Raw genomic sequence first — 23,620 nt, 5'->3', positions numbered from 1 at the left:
GTTAGGGTTAGGGTTAGTTGTTAATTCATATTGGCCGTGCAGCTAATACTCTGTTCATATTTGCTGTACAGCTAATCGACTGATGTCTCTGATTGTTTCAACGCAGTTCTAAACCCTGATTGGTTCCTGAAGAATACTAAAAGAAGAAAACTAAAAAAAAAAAAGAATAAGAACACGCCAGCAAAAGCAATATGTTTTCCGTATCCCTAATTTAGCCTCTTAGCGGTTTTCTTTGATGCTGCAGCAGAACGTACGGTTTTGCTAGCTTCTGGTACATGAATCTAGAATGCCCCGGAATTTAATATGTCTACGGATATGTAAATCCTTTTTCCTGAATACCCTCTAAATACAAATAAACTGATATTCAAAGAATCGTCGATGACAGTAATATATTCAATTAATGAAATATGCTATGCAAAAGTTTCTAAGGCAAGTTTCAAAAGAACTTATCTGGTTTATTTTTTTGTGTACAGGAAATCGTCGTATTTTGTGAGCCATTCAGTCGCTATTTTTGTACAGTCTAATCTGCACTGCCGCAGTGGTCCCGTATCACCCTCGCATGCACCTTCTATTTCAAGCGTAATTTACTCGTGTCACGATGCATTGAACTGCGAGTTACTTTCACTGAAAAATCCCTTTCACTACCATTCATGTATTCTCCAGTTGAAAATATCTCACCAGTGGTCTTATCCCATAGAGGTGAAAGTACGAGAGCTTGAAAGCTTAGCGGCTTAGCAAGGCACAGCCGGTATAAAACGTTTCACGGTACAGTGTTCGAAGAAATATTTAACCCGAAGTGAAGGTGTCAAAGATTACTACATATTCTAGGCATTCGGCCAAACGTATTGGTAATAAATTTTCTTTGCTAAATGGGTTGTAAAACAAAATCGGTTATTTTGGTATGCAGGGAGTTTTTTTTCCAAGGAGTGCTTGTACAATATAAGCGCCTTTGCTGAGGCTACAGTAGGTAAATTTCACGGATATCACCAACCCACACATTGATTTTTGGTTGATTTAAAAAAAGTTTGTTGCCCTCCGAAAATGGTCAACATGGCAAGAAAATACTGGCATGACAGAAGACATGATCCATAGAATCTCCTCGCTGTGAACTAATCAAGAAATGTAGCAAAGATGATGTCCTATCTAACCTTTCTTGAGTTATTCTCTTTCAACCTTTGAAGCAAAATTGACTCCTGTACTTCCAAAAAAGCCGCCAGGGGGCAAAACCTAAACGACTTACTCTCCCTCACAAGAACTATCTACTGCTTGAAGATAATGTCCATACCAAGTCCAGAACGGGTGGTATCAAAACCAAAAGGTTTCACTGCAGTACCATAAGAAGCCAACAATGGGCCAAAAATCGAATTATTTCGAAGCCATACCAAAATCAACCCACTCACTAATCATCAAGACAACCAATCCTCTTAGGCATTCTCGACTAATCGTGCTCTCAGAAACACGCGCGCGAATTCTGTCGATAACATCATCTTCTTGGCAAAGGTAATGACTGGAAGTGGCTAATTGGAACGAATCAAAGCCCAAACATCAAGCCAAGGAAGCGGTTGCCTATACATAGCGCCCAAACAAACGGGGTTACTAACATTAGATTTCCCTATAACAAATTGCCGAAAGAGTAATGGTAAATAATGGCTCGATAATCGACTGCAATCCCTTCTGATCATCCATCTTTGCCTTGATGTAATAAGTGGATGGTAATGTAAAAGGTTGCGGTATAATTCATGCTATTTCGTGCAGCCAGGTGGCAATACGCGACAGAAAACAAAGCAACATCAATTAGAAATCAAACCCGTCTGTTTCATACTGCAATAATGGTGTACTCTGTGGTGTGAATGTTGTTTGTCAGTTTATACACAGTTACAGATGATTTGAATTTTGATTTAGGGAAAGTTTTCCTTCTATCGAATATAAGCTTCATCCGTAATGCCAAAAGTATCACTTAAGCTATCTATGTATCATGAATCAGGACGATCCTTTAACCCCTTATTGGGTTATTCTCTCTCAAAGTCTCAAACGAATCCAAATCTGTACGTTCCAAATAAAAGCTCCTGGGGGCCCCATATGTTCACCACTTATTCTCTGCCCCAAGGATATCACTAAACTACGACCATAGCACGTTCAGAACATGTCAGATTGCTCTATCCATATACCAAATATCATAAAGATCCATCCACAACATCTAGAGTTTTGCTGTCCAAAGACACATACAGACGAACACATACAAACAGCACCAACAACATAACCTTCTCATGCAAACCCTGCAAACCTAAAGTACAATCCCGATCCCCCATCTGTGTTATAAAGACAGATGCTTCAACATATAGCACAGAATCACCATGGGGTTTTAAAATAAACGGTCTCTTGTGAAAAACATGGCATGTCATGAGTTTCAATTATGCATCGCGGGAGGTCATAAATGCATTGATCAATATACATGTCTCTAGACATAATAGCGCATCGAAACATGTTCGTATCACGACCCTCTTACCACATTTGTGCGACTTGTAAACCTCATCAAAGAAAGCATGGAATGTTATTCCAGAGAAATGCCAACCCACCTATACACATCATATGGTAATTATGTATTTCTTGTATATTTATGAACCAGGATGTTCTTCAATAATACATCACAGATGTCCTCTTCGTACTCGGTTCAACATATCATAAGGGGTGGGAAATAACCAGTGACACACCATTTAGAAAGTTATACTTTACAAATAAGATTTAGAAAGTTATTCTTTACAAATAAGCATATAAGAAAGGAGTTGAAGTGAAAAATTTGAAACATTCTGCTCAATCAGCACCCTGTCAAAGGTTCCATTGGTTAGGTGCCTATTTGCCATTCATAGGGCGTTCTCAAAGTGTCGGGCTGTCAACGCGCAATGATCAATTTATACTCCGAAGTCCATTTACTGCAGAAATAAGATTTACTACAGAGATGAGCTCCGCTGTTACAAGTGATATGTACGTGTTAAAAGCGGGACCCTGGGCTATCACAGGCTATAATGTATTATACTGGTATTATACGGTAGTCACGACGCCAGGGCAGACCTTTGTATGTGAAGAATAGAGTGTCGTCTTGCATTTGGAAAACTCAGGATTTAAAGCAATATTGGATCACATATAAGTTTGATAAAGACGAGATTGGGCTATGTAAAGACTACCCTTGAGGGGGACAGTGTCTCTCTAATAGGAGTAACGCTAATATTGAATAATGAACAAGAAATCCCACATGGTACAGCTATGACTATCATTGTATCATTGGTATCATTGTGTACGTGTAATTTGTCGTGCTTATAATAATCTATGGGAAGGCATTAGTTCACACAGCTTTGATGAAACCTTGTCGGTCGCATCAGAAAATCATCCTCAACTCCAAGATGATATGTATGAAAGTAAGTCTACGAGTATCTGAAATTTGTAATAACCTTAGATGCCAGAAGGTGGGAACTGTAATCATCCCGACATCAGACTCCATGTATCAGCGTGGAGCCTTCCGAAGCTCACCAAGCTTTATAACGGGTAAGTGCAAGAAGACGAATTGGGGGACTCTAATGGATCAACAGCTTTCATGTAATACATGGAGTCCATTACTTGTTTCAAACTATACATCATTTCTACATATGTAAAGTCAGTTTGAGCATGATGCACAGCACACTCACATGCACACACACACACACACACACACACACACACACACACAAACACAAGTACACAAACAACACACAAACCCACACACAAACAACAACAACAACAACACACACACAGACAACACACACACACTCACATTGACACCTCTACATTGTGACACTCTAGTTCGAACAGTCGACACCTCCCAGATCGATATATGATTTTGATGTATAAATCTGTCATATAGGTGATAACCGCACCTCAGACAACCTTCGCCAGGTCACCTTGACAGAGCAGGCATAACGAAGCCGCATCCACACAGGGTTGTATTAAAGCCTACCCTGGTAATTTACCAATGCACAACTCGTGATTACCGAAACGTACTTCTCGTATGTTGTAGCCCGATAAAGAGAAATTGTCTTGAAAGATTGAGACGTGAATGTGAGTAGGCATATACTGAGGGCCCTGAGCTCTATGAATGCATCCATCTGGGGTTTAAGGTCTGTAAAGTAAAGATCTAACAGGGTAATTTTTTCCCTAACTACTGACTTTATGTTTCATCCGCATGCACGTTAGTCAAGGTGATAGTCCTATGATCACCCGGGTCATTGTTAGTAGCACTGAAAGGTCACATAGAGATACTCTTGCACTAGGCCTGGGGCTGTAAATAACGGAGTTGTGCATTACCATGAGGTTATTCTGCAGCAATGGTGTCGTTCAAAACGCCGTAGACATCAATTTTTTGGTGTCACAAGCGGATCAATGACCAAAGAAGTAGAGTGTTCACCTTGCATTTGGTAGGTTGTAAATTCGATCCTTGGCCGAGTCATAACAAAGACTTTTGAAATAGTACATACTGCTTTGCTGGCTTAGCACTCAGCATTTGGGATAGAGAATAAAAGTTGAACACAGACACTACTACCAGAGGACTGTCATCCTGCTGTAGTATGTTGGGAGGCCCAAGGGCTATTGAAATGGAGATGGGCGCCTCCATTTTTGCACCAGCTGGTGAGGAAAGGCTTTTAAGTTTTAACTTAACAATCGGATGTATCTCTGCTCTTATATCAGGATAATAGTGGCAATTAGACAGAACGTATCATATAAGGTCATGTATATGTATATGTATATGTATATGTATATGTATATGTATATGTATATGTATATGTATATGTATATGTATATGTATATGATATCCTGTCTGCAGTTTCCAGCTGTTGTGTCGGAAAAGATATCGTATGCAACGGACGAAATTCCTAGTATGCAACATTGGTCAAATATCCAACAGAAACTGTGATGAATTCAATTGTTTGTAACCACAGAACAACTCCTGTACATGCCTGATAAAACATCACAACCGAGGTTCCATTGCTGGTCAATGGTTAAAAGGTGTCAAAGTGCTGTTGACAATCATTACAGATGAATACAAACAATGCACCTGCCAGGCTGATCGCCCAGAGTCCTGCATATGAACATAACGTTCAAACGTTTTGGGGAAGTATCTATCTCTGACACTACTTTAACGATGTTATCATCACAGGACCTCTACAGGCATCCTTTAGAGTATCACTGAAAGTTCATATTAAGACATTACCATTCATTTAGTCATCCCCATTTGCCTTCTCCTTACATCAACGATCGTGCAATTTTGGGGCGCCTCTTTATTGGAGCAGACTGATCTATGATGTGTTGAAAAGGCCGTAAGTGAGAATCATGAATATGATATCACACGGCTTATACCTCTGACTACAGCAGGTACATTGATAGCTCACGAATCTAACCAAAAGTCCCACAAGCTTCTGAGCATTCGTCACAGTTTGTCCTAGCACTTGCATCGACGGATAATCGTTTCTTTTGTTTTCAAACATCCGTGCAGTCCCAGAGCAAAAGCTAGGTGGCCCAAATCTACACTACGTTACCCTAACATCTGCCACCAAAAAATCAAAACCGCAGGTCGTGTAGAATCATGGGATATGAAAGCCGTAAGTCCTACTGCAGCACCATGGAAAGTTGCCAGGGGGCCCCAAATCTAACAATTCCTTCATCTTACCAACACAAATGTAACAAATATCAAATATTCATCTAAAGATTCTTGAGTTATGCTGTTCACAGATACAAAGATAGTCATACGGCCCCGGAAACAAAGCTGAAGATAGTAAATGGAACTTTGAAGACGGAATCGGCAAATATAGTTCCAACACTCGCACCATTACCGAAGAGGTCCGTAAAAGTCCATGCAACAGACTAGATAAGAGACACCCATTTAACCAACAGAGGAAATAGCTGTCATTGAAGTCTGCCTAAAACGCACCTGAGCACAGCCATTTATTAAAGGAGAACAAAAAAGCTTTCAAAGTAAAAGCAAATCATTAGTGCGGAGGCGCATTAACAGTGTGTGACGACATCCTGTCCTCTTCATAGGACGGCCAAAATGAGCTGATTAAGGAACCAGCAGCTTCTGCAATCGGACAAGGAGAGGAATTGGAACATTAGTAGCATTATAAAAAGACAAAGCCGTGGCGACAAAAGCTTCCAAGTAGTTGTGGACGTGTGATGTCTCAAACCTGGTGAACAATACAGAAAGATGACCTTTCTCTAACTGAAAGTTTTGGCAATCTCATTAGAGAGTGGGTTGATTATCAGCTGGCTCCTTGATGGCGGTTAACCAAATTGACATATTTGACATCTGACAAAAAGGACATGAACGAGAGCAAATGGGGAAAACTTATGTACTGGTTGGGTACTTCTGTGTGAACTTCATGCCAACGTAATATTTGCTGGCACAGCAATGAACAGAGACTTTCATAAGGTCTTCTACAGCTGTACAACTGTACGGGTGGATACAAATGATATGACCTATGGAAAGGTATATGAATGCATCAACGTTTTGAGTTTAACCATTCGTTTTCACTATCGTTTTTCAGGTCCACGAATTTTCGTGAATTTACATATTTTTATACATCAAGGGTAATCTCCTTAATTAATTGAATGTATGTTCATTCTTTTGCATTGTTTGAAATTTGCACATTCTTTCATTTCTTTTGTTTATTTCATATTCATCAAGCACGTTTTATTGTCATAGAAAAACATCATACCTAATACCATATAACCTCTCTAGCCTTTGTTCGATTTCGTGTTTGTCTGTCTTCTTCTTTAAAAAGCAGCCACAGATTTGGAAGTAAATTAGAAATTCTCAAATTGTACAATGTTTACCAGCATAATGGTCTGCTCATCTAGGGACAGAATCATCAGATGAAGATAACGCTATTTTATCCTCGTGGTAAGCAATCCGTTGTTTTTAAAATGAATATTGAGGGATATTGATAAGGCGACGGACGGTTATTTCAAATCGCAATATTTTCTAAGCACAAATAAAGGTGGACTAAGGTTATAATCTAAGCTTTCTGCTTTCAGTCGTTACAGCAAACTTTCAAACTGAACCCATTTCTTTCTTTGTGAATAGTACTACCGAAATTGGGCATTTGCATTTCAGGACTTTGTGAAGGGCTTTCAAAGAAGTATTAACATTTAGATCCCAATGGCAGACAGCTTAATGTCAAGCTGCAGGGTGATCTCAAGTTGCAGATTACGCATAGATGTAACTCCTAATGGGGATACCTTTGCTGCCCTTCGGTAAACTATTCAACTCCCTGACTGCCTTTCCCAGCCATTTGCCTGTAATTGGTTTCCAGTTTTGTGGGCCGTATACAAAGGTAACTGCGGCTACACAAGGTACGGTGATGCCACATTGCCTTCAAGCGGCACAGAGGTCATGCAGATTGACCTCACCGTGGTTTCCTTGCATGGTCAAATACTCCATTAGGGACCCTTTGCGGACCCAAGTGGAAAGGTACTAGATAGCAAAACTCGTTACCCTGTTGAGGGTCGATGGAAAATTAACCGCACATTCACTTTGTGGTTACCAATTACGAACTACATGTAACTGCGAGCTTACATTGGAGAATATGCTCGTTCGACTGATCTTTCAAATATAACGTCGTTACGAAACCGAGGTCATGACATCTCAAAAGCACAAATCGTGCAAGTTGCAGACTAACCTTAACTGTAATAAGGTGCTTAGTAAAACCGCCATGTGTTTACGGCCGTTCCACATTCGTACTAAAAGCGTTAATTGCCAGACGATTGCACGTGGTCACGAAGGAATCTGGATTAGTGGCAGGTTTGTTAGGCATGGCGTACTTAATGCATCATAGGAAGGGTAATAAAGGTCAGTACGTGTCGATGTAGACGACTGCAAACAAAGGTCCAAAGTTCCAAAGTTAGCTTCACCCCAGTCAGGCCCCGTTTCCACAAGGTAGGCATGGCTAGTCATGGAGATCATTGAAACGTCGTTTGAAGGCCGTTTAAAATTCTGTGGAATTTATTAACACTCAAATGGCCTTCCAAAGGTCAATAGGTGTGAAATCCAAACTATACAGAATAATCGAAGTCAAAATTCTCCTCGGCTTTTCATATAGAGCTAGATTATTTCCTGACGTACATTCTCACAGCCTGTGAGTGGTCAGCCTCTGGGCAACAAGCCATCTCCTTAACTTCATGAAAGTTCGGTTCTTCTTTGCTTGTTATGCCATCTATTTAGCTAGAGGTATGTATTTGGGGCAAAACCGTCCTCGTAGGAATCTCAAAGAGAACTTGGTCCTTTATCTAGCCCTTATCGTATATCGTATTGCTGATCCTAATCATCTAAAGTATGCGGGTTCCTTTGTCTGCCACGACTGCGGGCTCAATACGCACTTTGGGAACTTTACAGCCACAGCCACTAATGGTCATCTTTATAGGTCAGATACCGTTGGGGAAACAGATGGGCAACTGTTGTTAAAACAAAATTATTGCCTACTTAAGAACGGGGGTACTGTTTTCGGGCTTGTTTATTTCTGTTTGTATTGGTTTAATCCACGCTGTTTTTGTAGGCCTTGCCCGTTTGGCCAATTACTGCCTTCACGTATCTGCAAGATCACGTGTTGATAAGATCACGTGTCTGTAACTCTCGCGAGTTTACGTTCTGAAGTGATTGGTCATCAGTATTGGTTCCGAAGAAAGTGGTCGTTAAAAATTTGATCCGTGAATACCTTTGTGTTGGAAGAAAGTTTAGCATTTTACTCTGATTACTACCAATACCGATGAGCTTCTATTTTAGAAATAACCATTCCATTGTTCACTATACTCACACACGCAAAGCATCACCTACCTCTGTGGTAGAGTTCGGCGAAAAATTGGCGACTGTCCTCACATTCTTTCGTCCGCTGCACAGGAAAGAAAAAAAAATCGTATTACTCAACGGTCAAGCAACTGGATGAGTTTTAAAAACGGCCTCGCATTTCAAACAGCACCAGCTATGTTTCGTCAGTTACTGAAAAACGTATTAATCCTAATGTCAGCCAGTGATACATTCTAGTTGACGATCTCATCAATAACACTAGACATCTTCCTTTTATTAGTTTTAAGACTACAGTACGTGTGTAAGTAAGAAAAAAGTGTTCGAGTCGAAGAAATGGTGATCATTAGATGTCAGTAAAGTTTCCCAATGTCTTGTTTCTCTACAAAAGTCATACGCAGTGGTACTTACGCATACGCTTTCATTCTGACACTCCTGACATTGGCCATTGAGTGTTCCGTTCCAGGGATCTCCATCACACGGCTCCGCACACTGTGGAGGCAAAACGGTAGGAAATGCGTGGGTGGCAGTCACGACTGTCTGACGTACGCCCACGTATTTCTACAGAGGGCAGGGAATCAATTTGGTTAGGAATAGCCATTCAACCGTCTCAACAGCGTGTGCCATTCTATCAGAGATACAAATTCAACAGTCTCAAGAGTGTGTATGATACTTCCGTTTTCACTCAGGGGGGACACGTAATTCAAGAGAAAGCATGAAGAATACCACGATGGATACACACAACCCACTCTCAACCACAATGGCTGAGTGGTCAAATTAACGTTAAGTCAACGCACAGCAATAAAATAAGGATGGAAAGACCAACAAATCTAAAACGCGTAACTTTTGTTTAAGTCAGCCGTAAAAGCTTTTTCTTATTTGACGATGTAATGGCCGTGAGGAATTGATGTTAGTTTTACGCCACGTTGCAGTGGGATCACGCTGAACAAACAGTAGCAGGTTGTAAGCGTACTTTCCATTATGATGCCAGTAACATATACAGCCGAGAGGGCCCAACATATAATCAAGATGACTGTATTTGGTGCTCTTTGTGCGGTAGCTACAGTAGCAGCCACGGCGATAGATTTTGTGACAGCTACAGCTACAGTGACAGCTACAATGATAGCTGTGACATCTACAGTGACAGCTAGCGACAGCTATAGTTATAGCTGTGACAGCCACAGTGATGGCTACAGTGAAAAAAATTCACGGGTCTTAGTGGCAAGTGTGCAGATGTTGACACATTGGCAGCACCAAATCCATAGGTGTCTTTAGACAGATTAGCCGTGAGGCTCGGTGGGCGTCACTCCACCGTCATGGGGGCAGGGGCATACAGTGACTACAGTGATAGCTAAAATTTTGATAGTTTTAGTGACACTACAGAGACAGCTTCAGTGATAGCGAAGGTGACGGCTATATCGTGAAAGCTAGTGACGACTACATGTATACAGTGTCAACCATAGTAACAGCTACAGTGACAGTAATAACTACAGTGGTAACGTACTGTAGTGACATAACAGCTACAGTGGTAGCTACAGTGTAGTCTACAGTCATAGCTACAGTGACAGTGACAGTTATAGTGTCAGCTACAGTAATAAGGAATCTCAGTATCAAAACTATTATTTTCCTTAAAGGTATTCGTAACTTCATGTACTGCCAAGCGCATTAGTGCAAAAACGTAAAGACCATAAATTTATTTTAACATTGCCTCGTGAGAAATGTTAAAACACATTTCTGAAAAATATTTAAACAGGTGAGCAAATGAATGAAACAATCGATCTAGTAATAAACTATTCATTGAAATATGGATAGAGATAAGTCAGGGCAGCTTTCTGTACACGAGTTTACATCAAATTATTTTATAGCTTCAATTACGTCAGTAAGCCACGCCATCAGTCTGTCTAATGTGCCGGTACTGGTCCGGATGGCGTCCCGTGGGATAGATGTCACAAGAGAGATTGTCCACCCACACGGAGAAAGTATCTCAAAGTGCTTTTTGTATGTGGAATTAGATTGAAACTATAATGAAGGCTTCGACATGACGTTAATACTCGATCTCAGGGGGGAGACGTAACGACGTTCAAGAAGAATGAATATCTACTCTGATACCTTGCCCTACGAGGTGATTTGTCAAACGATGCGCCATTGGGCACCAGAGAATAAGTATCGACAAACCGTCAGAGGGTGCCATGATCTGTGATATCGTTTCAACGGCAGTCAGATTGGATATAGGTTCCCTACGTGACTCCACTGTCGTGTTCGATGATGTTCTTCCACCCCGTTTTTCAGATGCATGGAAATGAAATTGTCTTTGAGGATCAACATCCAATGGTTGTTTGATTGTCTTGGTCGGTCCCAACTTGTCCACAGTCCAAGTGGCAGGATGTAAAATGGAGTAACAGGATACTTGCATAATTGGAAGTCTGGTTTGTACTGGGCCCAATCAATGTTTGTCATTGAACATGAAAACTAAAATTAAAAGTGCTACGGATAATTGTTATAATTGTTGGCATTCTGACTTGCCACTGCAATTATTTGATGTTGGATACAAGTATCCTCTGCGTGGATATGCAGCGTATACACTTCTTTTTTACATTCATAACGTGACGTACGCGTGTTATTAAACCATGAGGTGGTTTGCGAACTAAGATAAGGGCATTACTTCCGGACATCTTGAGATTATTACTCTTTTTCCACTAAAACTAACTGGTAAAACAAATCAAAGCAACATTACATAACGTGTATCTGGTAAAAAGGTTTGCTTGGTCAGTCCATTCTACTGAAGCCGAAGTAGAGTACTGGCTGTCACTGGAAACGCTTGAAGTAATCTCCGAATTCCGTCCGAATGTAGAGAGAGAATTTCCATTTATAGCTGTGAATAGTTTGTACGTCCATCAGGCGGCGTGACGTCATTGTCAGGACAAACGCCTACGACCGGGTACGAGTCTGTCTCACGTCAGAGCGCATGCGCACAGTAAACTGTTCAGAGCACCAAAGCAGCTGCTATATTTGATACCATAATTGGCCAATGAAAGCGCATCAGTACAGGTTCTCCCTGTCAACATGTATTTTTCAATGCCTTATAAATTGGAGGAGGTCAGACGTGATTATAAAAGTATCTGACTAATGCATGTGTCTGACTCCAGTAACCATCTCCAATTACGGTAACTATCTGTGGAATATAGATCACAAGTGTCATTTCCTACACTACTGTCATTTCAAAGAGAAAGTTAAGTACGTGCGGACGCCTGTTGTAGTTTTGTCGCGCTTTTCTTCACAAGTTTAGATACATGAATAAGGGAAGGGTCCCATTCCACGTATGACTGGTTCAAAACTTCCTGTCTGGTCTACGGGTTAACATTTTTAAAAGGTGTCACCGATTTTGTCAACCGCTCAAATACACATCAAAGTAGATATACTCTGCCATTAATTACTTGCGAGAGAAATTGCGAACATTGCTTGGCAAGTATCCCAGTCGCTATATACAACTCGAGTGCCCAGAAAGTTTACATGTACACGATTTCTTTTCAACATATTTCTGCGATCACGACCTCCACTTTACCATCGGTCCATGTGAGCCATACTGTTTCTTTCCAGACATCATGAGGACTGGAGGAGTCAAGACCAGAAGCCGACCTAGGAACCCTTCAATCGACAGCAAATGAATATATCTTTTTTTTAACTCACGTGGTCCTACGCATAAAGAAAATGAAAAAAAGGGCGTACTGTACTTGTTCAGAAACCCGAAATACTAGTAAGCCATCTTGATATATTCTACCGGGCTGTTTTGAATCCTTTGACAAGGTGTCGACATAGATTTAGAGCGTGGATTTACGGGCGTTATTGCGACAGCTGTATATCAAAATGAAAGACGGCAGGTGAAAAGAAGTACGTTTCCGAAGCACTCAAACTTCCTCCCCTTATATAAATAGACTTCTCTCACGAGATCCCGTGCTAACGCGATCCTGGAGTGCTCAGAATTCTTCGCTTGCACAAAATTTCTTTTCAACTGACGCATCCAGTTTGCCCACTAGGTGGTGCCACACAACTGGTTCCTTTCTGTTCGATCTTCCTGCAACAAGGAGATAAACTGGATTCAGGTCCAGTAGCCGACCTATGAATTCCCGGATCGATGGAATGAAGATGTGGGGATATCTCTTTTTTTTCTTCTTGCCATGCCTGAGGATTGTAAGCGTCAAGATAAAGAGGCAAAAATGAAAGATCGCATATATTACTTCTTTTGAAGTAAGCCGTCCGTATATTTTAGCGAGCTGTTTTGAAGTCTGCTTTGAATTACAACGTGAATTTACGGCCGTCGTTGCGACGACTACATCAAAAGGGAAGAGATAAGATCTACGTACAGATTTCTGGAAAACTTAACATGGACGGCGCCTTCCCAAATCTGTTTCTCACAAAATCTCGTGAGATCGTAATAACGTGATTTGCAATAGAAAACAATGTCGGAAGATGTCAAACGCGGACTGAAATGATTATGGGAAGCCGGGAAGTTCGCTCGACAAAATAGAAAAAACAGTAGTGACATTTTCCTGCACAGAGCCTTGCCTGCAACGTACGATAACTGTTATGATGCATAGGGGAGGATAGATCTGCTGAACAGGGCTGATCATGAGGTTATAATGTTTGCGTGTTTGACTCTAACCACCTGTCAGGTAATAAGGCAATTACCTAAATGCTTTCGCCTGATCTTCAACAAACCAAATAGTCCCCATCATGTACCCAATATGTACACACTTTCCGTGGCAACCTCTTTCACGTCACCAGAAAGTCTCCGCTGGTACCAGATTATGGTACCAGATTAGCAAAAGGGTTCGAATTTAGGCATAGTGGCGTGTATTGCTTTCACCAGAGTCCCTCCCTTCTCAGAATCGATTTTTCTCCAGTCTCTATAAGCTAAACCTCGAAGGTCGTGTGGCTCTCAGAATCATGACATATGTAAGTCTGATATGTGGTTGAAGGCAAGACGATTTTTCTTGCATCAAACCTGCTTGAGCTACACAATCTTGCTTTGATAAATGACACCCTGGAGCGCATTGATTTCTCAAGCCTTTCGTCGAAAAAAAATGGATACAGCTCGACAGTTGGACAGCAATCCTTGCCAATCCTTACATCCCGGGTGACATGTTGTTGTAAAGCTAACTATATAGCGAGCGTTGTGGGCAGTGATAACACGATACGCTTCATATTTGAACTATTCGGGCCCGAACTGGCTTCATGGTATGCTTTTCAAGTTAGACGACGTTACCACTTCGATAAAAGGTTTAGTGTATGGTCTTGTTCGCGTGTATAAGGATGATACTAGTACTCTATTTGTCGTTTCAAATCAAATCAAATCAAATCAAAGAATTTATTCAGCGTAGCAGATTTCATGTACATATGCATGTAGACATGATCTGAATAGGTCGCTAATTTACAGTGTTTAAAATCGAGGTGTTAAAATCGTAAACGGAGGAGACAAATTGACATATGAAACATGCTTAAAAACTACGTACATATAGAATACAAACATATGTAGTCATTCATTTTTAAAAGAATTAGAAATTGCACTTTGTGAACATTTCAAACTGTCTGTAGGATTAGATTAAAACGAGTTGTTGTGGAGCACTGTGGCTCGGTACAAGAATGATCGTTTGAGCCTTTCGGTCCTGCATTTAGGTAGTGTTCGGTGACTGGAGTTACGCAATGTTCGTCCTGTCGCAACCTCCCTGTCGTCAGGGACCATAAAGTGCAAAGAATGGTCACTGGCCAGCATCTGCGTGTATAGCGATCTTGCAGCGTTTTCTCGTCTGGACTGCAGGGTTTCCAAGTGTTGTGTCGAAAAGAATTGCAACGTTGACAGAAACCGTCACCACGACAAGACAACAACGCCTGTACACGCCTGATAACACATTGCAACTGAGGTACCAGTTCTGTGTTCTGTGCTGAAGATTGCCGGATGTTTGATGGTGTTCTGTGCTGAAGATTGCCGGTTGTTTGATGGTGTTCTGTGCTGAAGATTGCCGGTTGTTTGATGGTGTTCTGTGCTGAAGATTGCCGGATGTTTGATGGTGTTCTGTGCTGAAGATTGCCGGATGTTTGATGGTGTTCTGTATGGTAGATAGACAGGTGTTTGATGGTGTTCTGTACGGTTGATTCCCGGCTGTTTGATAGTGTAGGCACGTTCCCAGCTATAGTAGGCAGACGACGCTTGACGCGCACAATTGGATGTTTATCCGTGTGGAAAAGGAAGGCACCAACATGTCCCCGTCGTCGAGCAACCAGCAAGCTAACCAATTAGAATTCGCCATTTTAAACATCCCTGATCATGAGCTTATCAAAATTCTCCACTATCTTCCCATAACACCCTGCTGTACAGCTGGCCTGTTCACGTTGGAAGTGATCGGACTGCACGTGTCAGAAACTTCGTCTTTGTGTCAAATGTACACACAATATTCGTCCTTGCCCCGTACCAGATAGATTACTGCTATTTATTTTCTATTCCTGGCAGAATTTAAGACGCCTTCATTTTGTATACTTGTTTAGAGTACATTCTAGCACATCTGTGAGAAAATGGTGCTTTTAGACAATTTGCACAGTTTCCAAACTATGCAAATGTCCTTAAGGTCAAGGAACCGCCTATAATTTCCCAGGAGACGTAGCGACTGGGAAACAGGCCAATTCTTTTCTGATCCATACCTACCATAACAGCTATGTTATGATGTGTCATGATACTAGTAAAGTTTATTGTGATTTCGTGTCAGAAGACTAATTGCAAGAGAACAAGAAGTAATGAAAGTGTACAAGCATAAAGTGGAACATAAAGCATATCTGTGAACATATTGCTACATTGCTACATTTTTTTTTGTATCACATAGCTATGTCTCGTAAATGTGGTGTTAGGAGGGATTGATTGAGTGGTTGTTACCTTTTGTATATATATATAGAGAGAGAGAGATAGAGAGAGAGGGAGAGAGAGAGAGACTGGAGAGAGAGAAAGAGAGAGAGAGAGAGAGAGAGAGAAAGAGAGAGAGATACTTCAGTGTACACCGAAAACACCATAATCACTTCAAGGAGGTTTGTTTCCTACAGACTCTTTTCTGTAATTGATTGTTGAAGATAAAAGTTGCTGTTTCGGGGAAAGGTTCAGAAGGTCAATGTATTGATCAACGCAAGCAGCGTAATCATTGACCATTCCCCAGCAATGGAGGCAGGCGGACACGTTCTCTTGGTCACTTGCCAAAGGTTCAAGCTCCTGGATCCCAGAATCCTGTAGCTAGAGCTAGCTTACACTGGTCATAACGATACATGTAGAATCATTACACTTCTGCATGACACACCATCTTTGCCGACAGAAATGACCATAAGTACCCTCAGCTATTGCATTTAAAAGTTTTGAAATCGGTTTCGTAAAGTGCCAGCGAGTTGCTGTTGAAGCAAGATCCTAATCTCTATGCAGCTCTTCCTTTGGTAAGACAGAATCCAATAGCCGAAACAGATCTAGATATCCATTGGCTTACTGGACACAGTCTTTGCCAATATATAACGTTCCTGCCACTGGAATGTGTACTTGTGGATTACGAGTATACCATTTCTGTACGCAGTGTGAATTGATGCCACCCTGTTGGGCTGTACAGGGGGTTTGACATTGTAAATTACAGCACGTCAAAGACGATGGATATGGGTGGAAAGGGAGCACTTAAACTCCCTCATCCAGTGGAGCCATTAATGCAGGTAGCAACCATGTCATTTTCGTAATGAATGTTGTTCCGTCTGATTCGATTGCCGAAACACTTTGACACCCGCTCGCGTGCGGCACGGCAAGGTGGCAGGCAGAGTGCGGATACCATCACGGATACTCCCAAAGCTAATGTTCCTCTGGCAGACTTCCTGATCCTTCCGACTTACCCGCATAACACATGAGCTGCTCCAAGGAACAGAGATGATGTAAGCTCTATTTAACATTCGGGTCGTGACCAGCTATCAATTTCCGAATGGGCATCTGAATGATGGTCCGCATTCATTGCAAGAAAGAGTCTTCAAGGAATTGAAAGGACGAGGCTTTCTATTTTAAGTTACCTCGAATAATCGCATTAAAAAGGGTTGCAACCCCAGAAGCTTGTCTCCTTTGCAGTCTAGCACTCCGAGAAGCGTCAAACGAAGGGTCACTAAAAGCTTATCAAAATGTATTAATTTCTTATGAATATCGATCGATAGGCCTTGAAGAGGGTGCAATGGTGCAGAAGAGTGAAAACAACGGCCATCTTATTGTAAGATTCTATGTGTCTTTACGTGAGGCAAATCAATCGTTGAACGACATATAACATTATTCAATGGAGTAAGTCAGTGACGAAACCACAATTGTTTCTGTAATATCTCTTTTTCATCTTAAATTTAGACAAGCGGTGACGTTGCCATGAGGGAGATGCGCAAACCGTCAGGCATTATTCTTTTAACGGATTAACGGATTAGATTCTTTAATACGATTCGTTGGGCTAAGATATCCAGATATTAACGCCTCAGTCGGTATCAATCATCTTAAATCCTTTTTGGCCACTCTCCAAGTGCGTTTCGAGTTTACTCCTGTTTTCAGGACATCTTTGATGCGGAAATCTTTGTTGGATATTCGTTGGATGTGAACCGGGATAGATGTTAACCGGTATTTTGGTACAGGTACAAAATACTAATACATCAATATACCAGACATTACTTTTTACTTGTATCTTACTAAAAACGTGTTATTCCAAAACGTTAAAAATTTTGCAATGGGAAAATGTAAATATAAATTTAGTATAATCGTTGAAGTCAGTACCATCTTTCATATTTTGATGTCCGAAAGCATGAAATAACTGAAGACTAAGCCTAAAATACCTGAAGATATTGTGTAAACTTTTCATGTTTATGTCATCATTTCAAACCACAAGTTACTTTACCAATAGTTTATGCACAGAGGACTCGCATCTAAACCTCTGCACCAGTACCTGTATTTGTATCTGTATACAAATACAGTATGTAAGTTTGGTTACATAGTCCTAATCGGAAGGCGTGCTCACCCATCAAAAGATGCAATATTTCACTGAGCCATTTCAAAAAGGACATCTCTTCTCATTAACGAGCATCCTAAATTTATTGGCCCGATCTCAAGCGCTAGCCGAGGATTGACAAGACGAATAATGATTTCTTCACATCTCTCGCCGAAAGGATCTTAGCTATCATGATAAATGTTTTCTGGGTACCAATGATTTTGCCATTTGCGCCGTCTGAGTGGTAACTGCAATGCATATAATCGATATTGTTGTGCTGTGCTATGTTATATTTGACTGTGGTGCATGACGGATTCAACAGTTCCTGGGATATTACAACGGGCAACTGTCACCAAAATAGATCTGTGACATTGTCGGCAACAAGGGGTTATGAGAGAAGCTTACAGTCCCCTGCTCTGATACTGTGCTATGTCATGTTATGCTATTTCATGATGCGATATGTTTCACTACAAAAATATTCTTGATTTCCTATTTTTCCTAACTTGTGGACAATATTTTGTTATGTTACGAATTTCAAGAAGGAATGAGAGAAAAAATAAATGGAAGGTTCTTCCCACGAAAGGAACACCTTTCTAAACTTTCTTAAGTTGAGAAAGTGTCCCTCACTAAAGATTTTGACTCTATTTTTCTTGTAATGTTTAAATCTATTATAACTTGTATCTTATAAACTTGCTTCAAGGAAAATGCTGTAAAAAGTCGTTAACAAAAAATTCTAAACTCGTGGACAAAAGTTTTTTTTTCTTAAACATGGGAACTTCTTCTTTTAAGAGAATGGTGAAAGGTAGAAACAAGAAAACTAAGACAGACTGAATAAAAGTTCTTAAACTAGAACTGTGGTTCCAGGTGTCTAACCGATCGAGGGACAACTTCAGAACGAACGATGTCGGTAGCTTAAGAAATGATTCCAATCTACTTTACAAGAAAACTACCAAAGTATATTTTTGGTAGTGTATATGTTATACTTTTTTATGCTATGCTATGATATGATGTGTCATGTTTGTGTTCTATACGTGTTCTATAGGTGCCATTTCTAACAGCACCATTAATCAATACCTTTTAAACTACGCAGGAAGTGCTGTTGGGTGATCCAAACAGTATTTTCCCCGTTTGACTGAGAGTCTCGATGGCTCGCAGTGTAGGATTAATGTCTGAAATCTCAAGACTTTTGACCAGCGGTGGTTGTCTTGAATTCGTTTTTCATCATGGCTGAACGTCCATACATCCGGGTAATGTTGCCATACATCCGGGTAATGCCACCATACATCCGGGTAATGTTACCCAGGTGGTTAGAAGACGTATAACCCATGATTGGATCGCCTGAAGTTGAGGCACGCGTTCTCGTGTCTTCTCATCTATCATTTATCCCAAAGTTTTAACTATTTGACCGTTGGGGCAATACAAACTAGAAATGCAGTTTTCTTCGCCCTTCTCGGTCTTTCTGTTCTCCTTAATGTTTCATGCATGTCCATTTCTGATATTATTCTCCCAACTTACCAGTCATACGTGTGAAATGTGATGAAATATGCGCGTACATACTACAGACACCCATTTTCTTTACGGGGAGGATTGTGAGTGTGGCAGACATGATGATTTTTTTTATTACCATCAACAAGAAAAAAGAACAGAATACATGCAGAGGTGATACACGCTAGCAAACCATTAAGATCACCTCTCAGCTAACTATTAACATCACCTCTGAAATTGAAATTTAAACTGACAAAGACAAATACAGGGACAATAACAAATGATACACTTAAAAGAACCCAACACACTTGTAGAAAAGAGTAGGATGTGATGACCTGGTGTGTTTGGTTCAAAACGTGTGCAGAGGTGTTCACGTCATACGTTTTACAAATAGCCCTGAGATTTAACCGGAGGTTCTTGTAAAGGGTTGTATTTTACCTTCATTCCAATTCCCAACAAACAACACAGGATTTTGTTGGTCAGTCCAGGACGTTTAGAACTGGGCCATACCAAGGACGTTATATAAAAAGCTTGCTCATACTCAGAAATATATAAATTGTATGTTGAAGGGCCTATTTGCAGATCTGAATTGTATAGATATCATTAGGTTGGTAGTAACGATCTGGGTGCTCATTATCATGTAACTTGACATGGTAATTATACAAGAAATAGGGCATCGTCCATGCATCTTTACAATTTCGAAGTTTGGAAGACAAGAAGGAAGCGTGCTTCTCATGAAAGAGAATACGTCATGAATGACATTTCATTCAGTACATTGACGGATTTCAACGCAATATGATCACAATTATAATTGTAAATGTACATTGAAGGGTTTATGTGTAGATCTGGTAATCACGAAGAAAGTAACGACCGTTTTGCTCCTCTCTTTGTCATGTAAATTGTTATGGCTATTGCACCTGAAATAGGACATCGTCCGTGATGTCATCTTTACAATTTAGAAATTTGGAGGACGTGCAGTGATAAAAGATGAAATAAATATTTGAGTGTGGGCAAGGTACTTTAGAAATCGCAGGCCCTGACACACACAATGCTCAATATTGCAATTGTTGCACGTAGTGATTTAGAGTATAGGGGTGACATGGGCCAATAAGTGACACTGACCAACAGATATACAATGCAAATGGCATGGATTTAGAATCTTCTTATTTTCTTCATTGTATTGCAAAATCTAGAAGTTTCGGTGTTGACAGGTTTACATATCCAACAATATATACATATTATCGCAGGTCTACATTATGTGATGGTACGTATATCTTACCTCTGCACAGCCCCGGCTAGCGGCGCAGTCCCGTTCTCTTGCCCTGACGTACTGCAAAACAACAAAAGTGCATATTTTAAGAATCCGAAGCAAACAGCAACACTTGTCATGTCAAGGTCATAAAACGGCTCCTAATAAAGGAAAAAATATTGACATTGCATCAGAGTTAAGAGTAAATGAAACAATAACATCATCATTGCACATATTTATATCCTTCGATTCTTGAATGGCCGTTAGGATTTCTTAACGATAGCAGTAAGCAAACATTGCACATGGCGTCGGCGAATGAATCTTTTCGGCACAAATCTTTCAAAGCCACAGACGCACAACTTGATATTAAGTGTCTGATACCAGCCTAGAAAAGAAAAAGAGAGAGCCATTAGATACCATCGTTAGCAAACCAGGATTTGTGTATTCAAAACTTGTATTGTCCTAGTAGGATAGAACCATCATAGACAGGATTCGACGCCACGTATACCAAGTACAGCTCGCTTGCAGCTTGCTGCGTACAGGTTAGGTCGTTGCAGCCGCGCTGCGTGCCTGCGAAGCTGTTTTGTTATGCTGGAGAGTGCTTTCATACATGTTTTACCAGCTGTACAGATGCAGATACAGATACAGATGCTGATGTGTTACACCAAAGGGCTGTTATACCGGCTAGACATGTACAGAAGCTGGTGTGTTACAACGAACTGGCTCTATACATACAGATATAGATCCCCCCCCTATAGATACCGAACTCCAGTCGAAGTGTTCATGATCACGTGGCGTACCACACGACAATAGAAAGGAAGCCCCAGATGTTGTATCGATAATCCCGAACCAATCAGCCCTTAATCAGTACTACACTGGCACCTTAATCGAATTATAGTACAAGGGCCCTGTCGGGAGTTTCCCATTATTGATGTCGTGTTTTCACTGGCTAACAAGATCATCTGTCATCATGTCACAGGCAGTTAATGGCGGGGTTTACACACGCCTTTTCGGAGTCGACAAGGCGTACACTGCGCCGGAGTCAACTCGGAGTACACTCCCCCGAAGTCGCCGTATCTCTGAAAAGGCGTCCACATTTGACCTTATGGCTACTCTAAGAGTATCTTGTTACCTAAACGACGTTTGAACATATGGTCACGGTGTTATAAAGAATTAGCAACCCGCTTTTCCATAAGAATGTGACTCAAAGTTTACTAGTTACGGATCATCAACAGGAAGACCCCTTGCAGGCATGTTTTTACTCCGGGCTAATCCGTTGTTAGGGACTAAGTCCATAGGCAAAAGTGAAACGCACACAAACCTTATCCCCTTGAATGCCATGCCCACCAACACATCTGCATCACCAAGGTTACAACATGTCAGAAACCGTTATATCAGAAAAATCCTCCCAGCCCATAATCACAGCTTTCTGGGAAGCGGATTCTCATAACAAAAAGGTGATTCTGGCGAAGTATTTTTGGCGCGATTTTTTTTATATTGACAGACGGTTATTCAAAACATATACATGAAAATAAAACATGAAAGAATTTGCTTTGGAATACTGAGTATATAATGAGACTAATTTTCTTGCAGTTGTCCAAACATAGATGTTATAGCGTTTAGTTCGGCATACTAGTAGGTATTGTAATCACGTGCACAATTGTGTGAATATTGCAGAGTGAAAGCATGGAAGGTGGAAGTGATGTAATGGGATACTTGGTGAATTGGAAGTATAGTTTGACTCAGATCCAATAGTGTTGTAGCTGAGGGCAAGGGTGATGTCAGGTCACAAGAATGTCAGGACATGGATTCAACAAAGCTGACTTACATGTAGCAAAACTGATTATTGTCTGACGTTTGCCCATACAGAATGCTTATTGCGTTTAGTTGATGATAACTTTTTGTTAAGATTTGATATCGGTAAACTGATTCATCTATTTTATCTCAGGAACACTGGGTTGCCACTTCAACTTACAAAAACTGATTTCCTAGAAGGCCTAAGATGAGAACAAGTCATGTCACATTCGGCGATAGTTCAAGAAATGTGACATCCAAACTAAATCTAATGGATTTCAATAGAGCCACTCACGATGACATCTCTCTAATGGAACTGTGGTCACAATGAGGGGACTTTTTTCACCAGCGGAAAGGTCAAAAGGCTCCACCGACAGGATAGGGTACGGCTCACCCTACCAGGCTAGAGGGGAAAAAGTCATGTCGGCACTCAGGAATTTTCCTTTGCTAAGGCCACACTGACTTGATCGTATGGATAACACCATCTGGAGATCCCAGAACTAATGCCGGAGGGCGAAACAATCCAGCAAAAATGCTGCTAAACCACAGGACTACAAAGCTGGTATTACGAATTGAACCATAGAACACAGTGTATCAAAAGAAACAAAGAGTCTTTAAGACAAATAACCTTTGTTAAGACTCGACCCAGCTTCAGCTACTAGTAAACGTGAAGAAGCCGGCTCTACTTCGTGAAGAGCTCCTCAAGAAGTCGCCTTCTTGACATTTTCCTTTTTAGCCCTGATAGGTCGAGCCGTACGTACTGTATCCTCGCTGTTACACCAGGCTGTAGCACTTACTTTATTTTACTTTACTGTAGTACTAATAATATCCTCGAGGAGCCAAAAATCTCTAATCTTTGGACTATATGACAAGAGCTAACCACACCTGTTCTCTATTCAGGTCCTCGTAAAATCACCTCCTCGTAAGCTCCACGCATGTCGGCAACTCATATTGCCGCGCAAAAGGCCAGCATGTGCCAGCTTGGGTGAAACTCCTTAAAAACTACCGCAAAACGTGTTATTTTTGTCACAAACACATGTTCATCGATTACAATACCTACATTTCCATGGGATATTGATAACTTACAGTACGTTACACACATGTGTAATGTTATGTCGCTCTTTTTCCTGGATAAATATACACAGCCAAGGCGAGTGTACAGAGTTTATAGAGTCCGGTCACGACCAGAAAAGAACATGAACTACACTTCCGGGAATTCAGCGGCCATGAAACTGCCCAGAGGCCAAAACCGTC

At 40.9% G+C, this 23,620-nt stretch overlaps 1 protein-coding gene across 1 annotated transcript in view; it reads right to left on the bottom strand.

Annotated features, from left to right (window-relative positions):
* Nucleotides 1-23,620, bottom strand: part of LOC118413639 (tyrosine-protein kinase receptor torso-like) — a 59,481-nt gene that overhangs the window by 12,068 nt on the left and 23,793 nt on the right. Inside the window, exons 2-4 of the mRNA XM_035817165.1 lie at nucleotides 20,603-20,653; nucleotides 9,233-9,313; nucleotides 8,855-8,909 (exon numbers count right to left, since the gene is read on the bottom strand). Coding sequence (XP_035673058.1) covers nucleotides 8,855-8,909; nucleotides 9,233-9,313; nucleotides 20,603-20,653 — 187 coding nt within the window. The remainder of the gene's footprint in view (nucleotides 1-8,854; nucleotides 8,910-9,232; nucleotides 9,314-20,602; nucleotides 20,654-23,620) is intronic.

The sequence above is a fragment of the Branchiostoma floridae genome, chromosome 4 (genome assembly GCF_000003815.2).
Source record: "Branchiostoma floridae strain S238N-H82 chromosome 4, Bfl_VNyyK, whole genome shotgun sequence".
Classification (NCBI taxonomy): Eukaryota; Metazoa; Chordata; class Leptocardii; order Amphioxiformes; family Branchiostomatidae; genus Branchiostoma; species Branchiostoma floridae.
The sequence above is the reverse complement of the archived record's forward strand: the minus strand, read 5'-3'. Positions and strand labels throughout refer to the sequence as shown.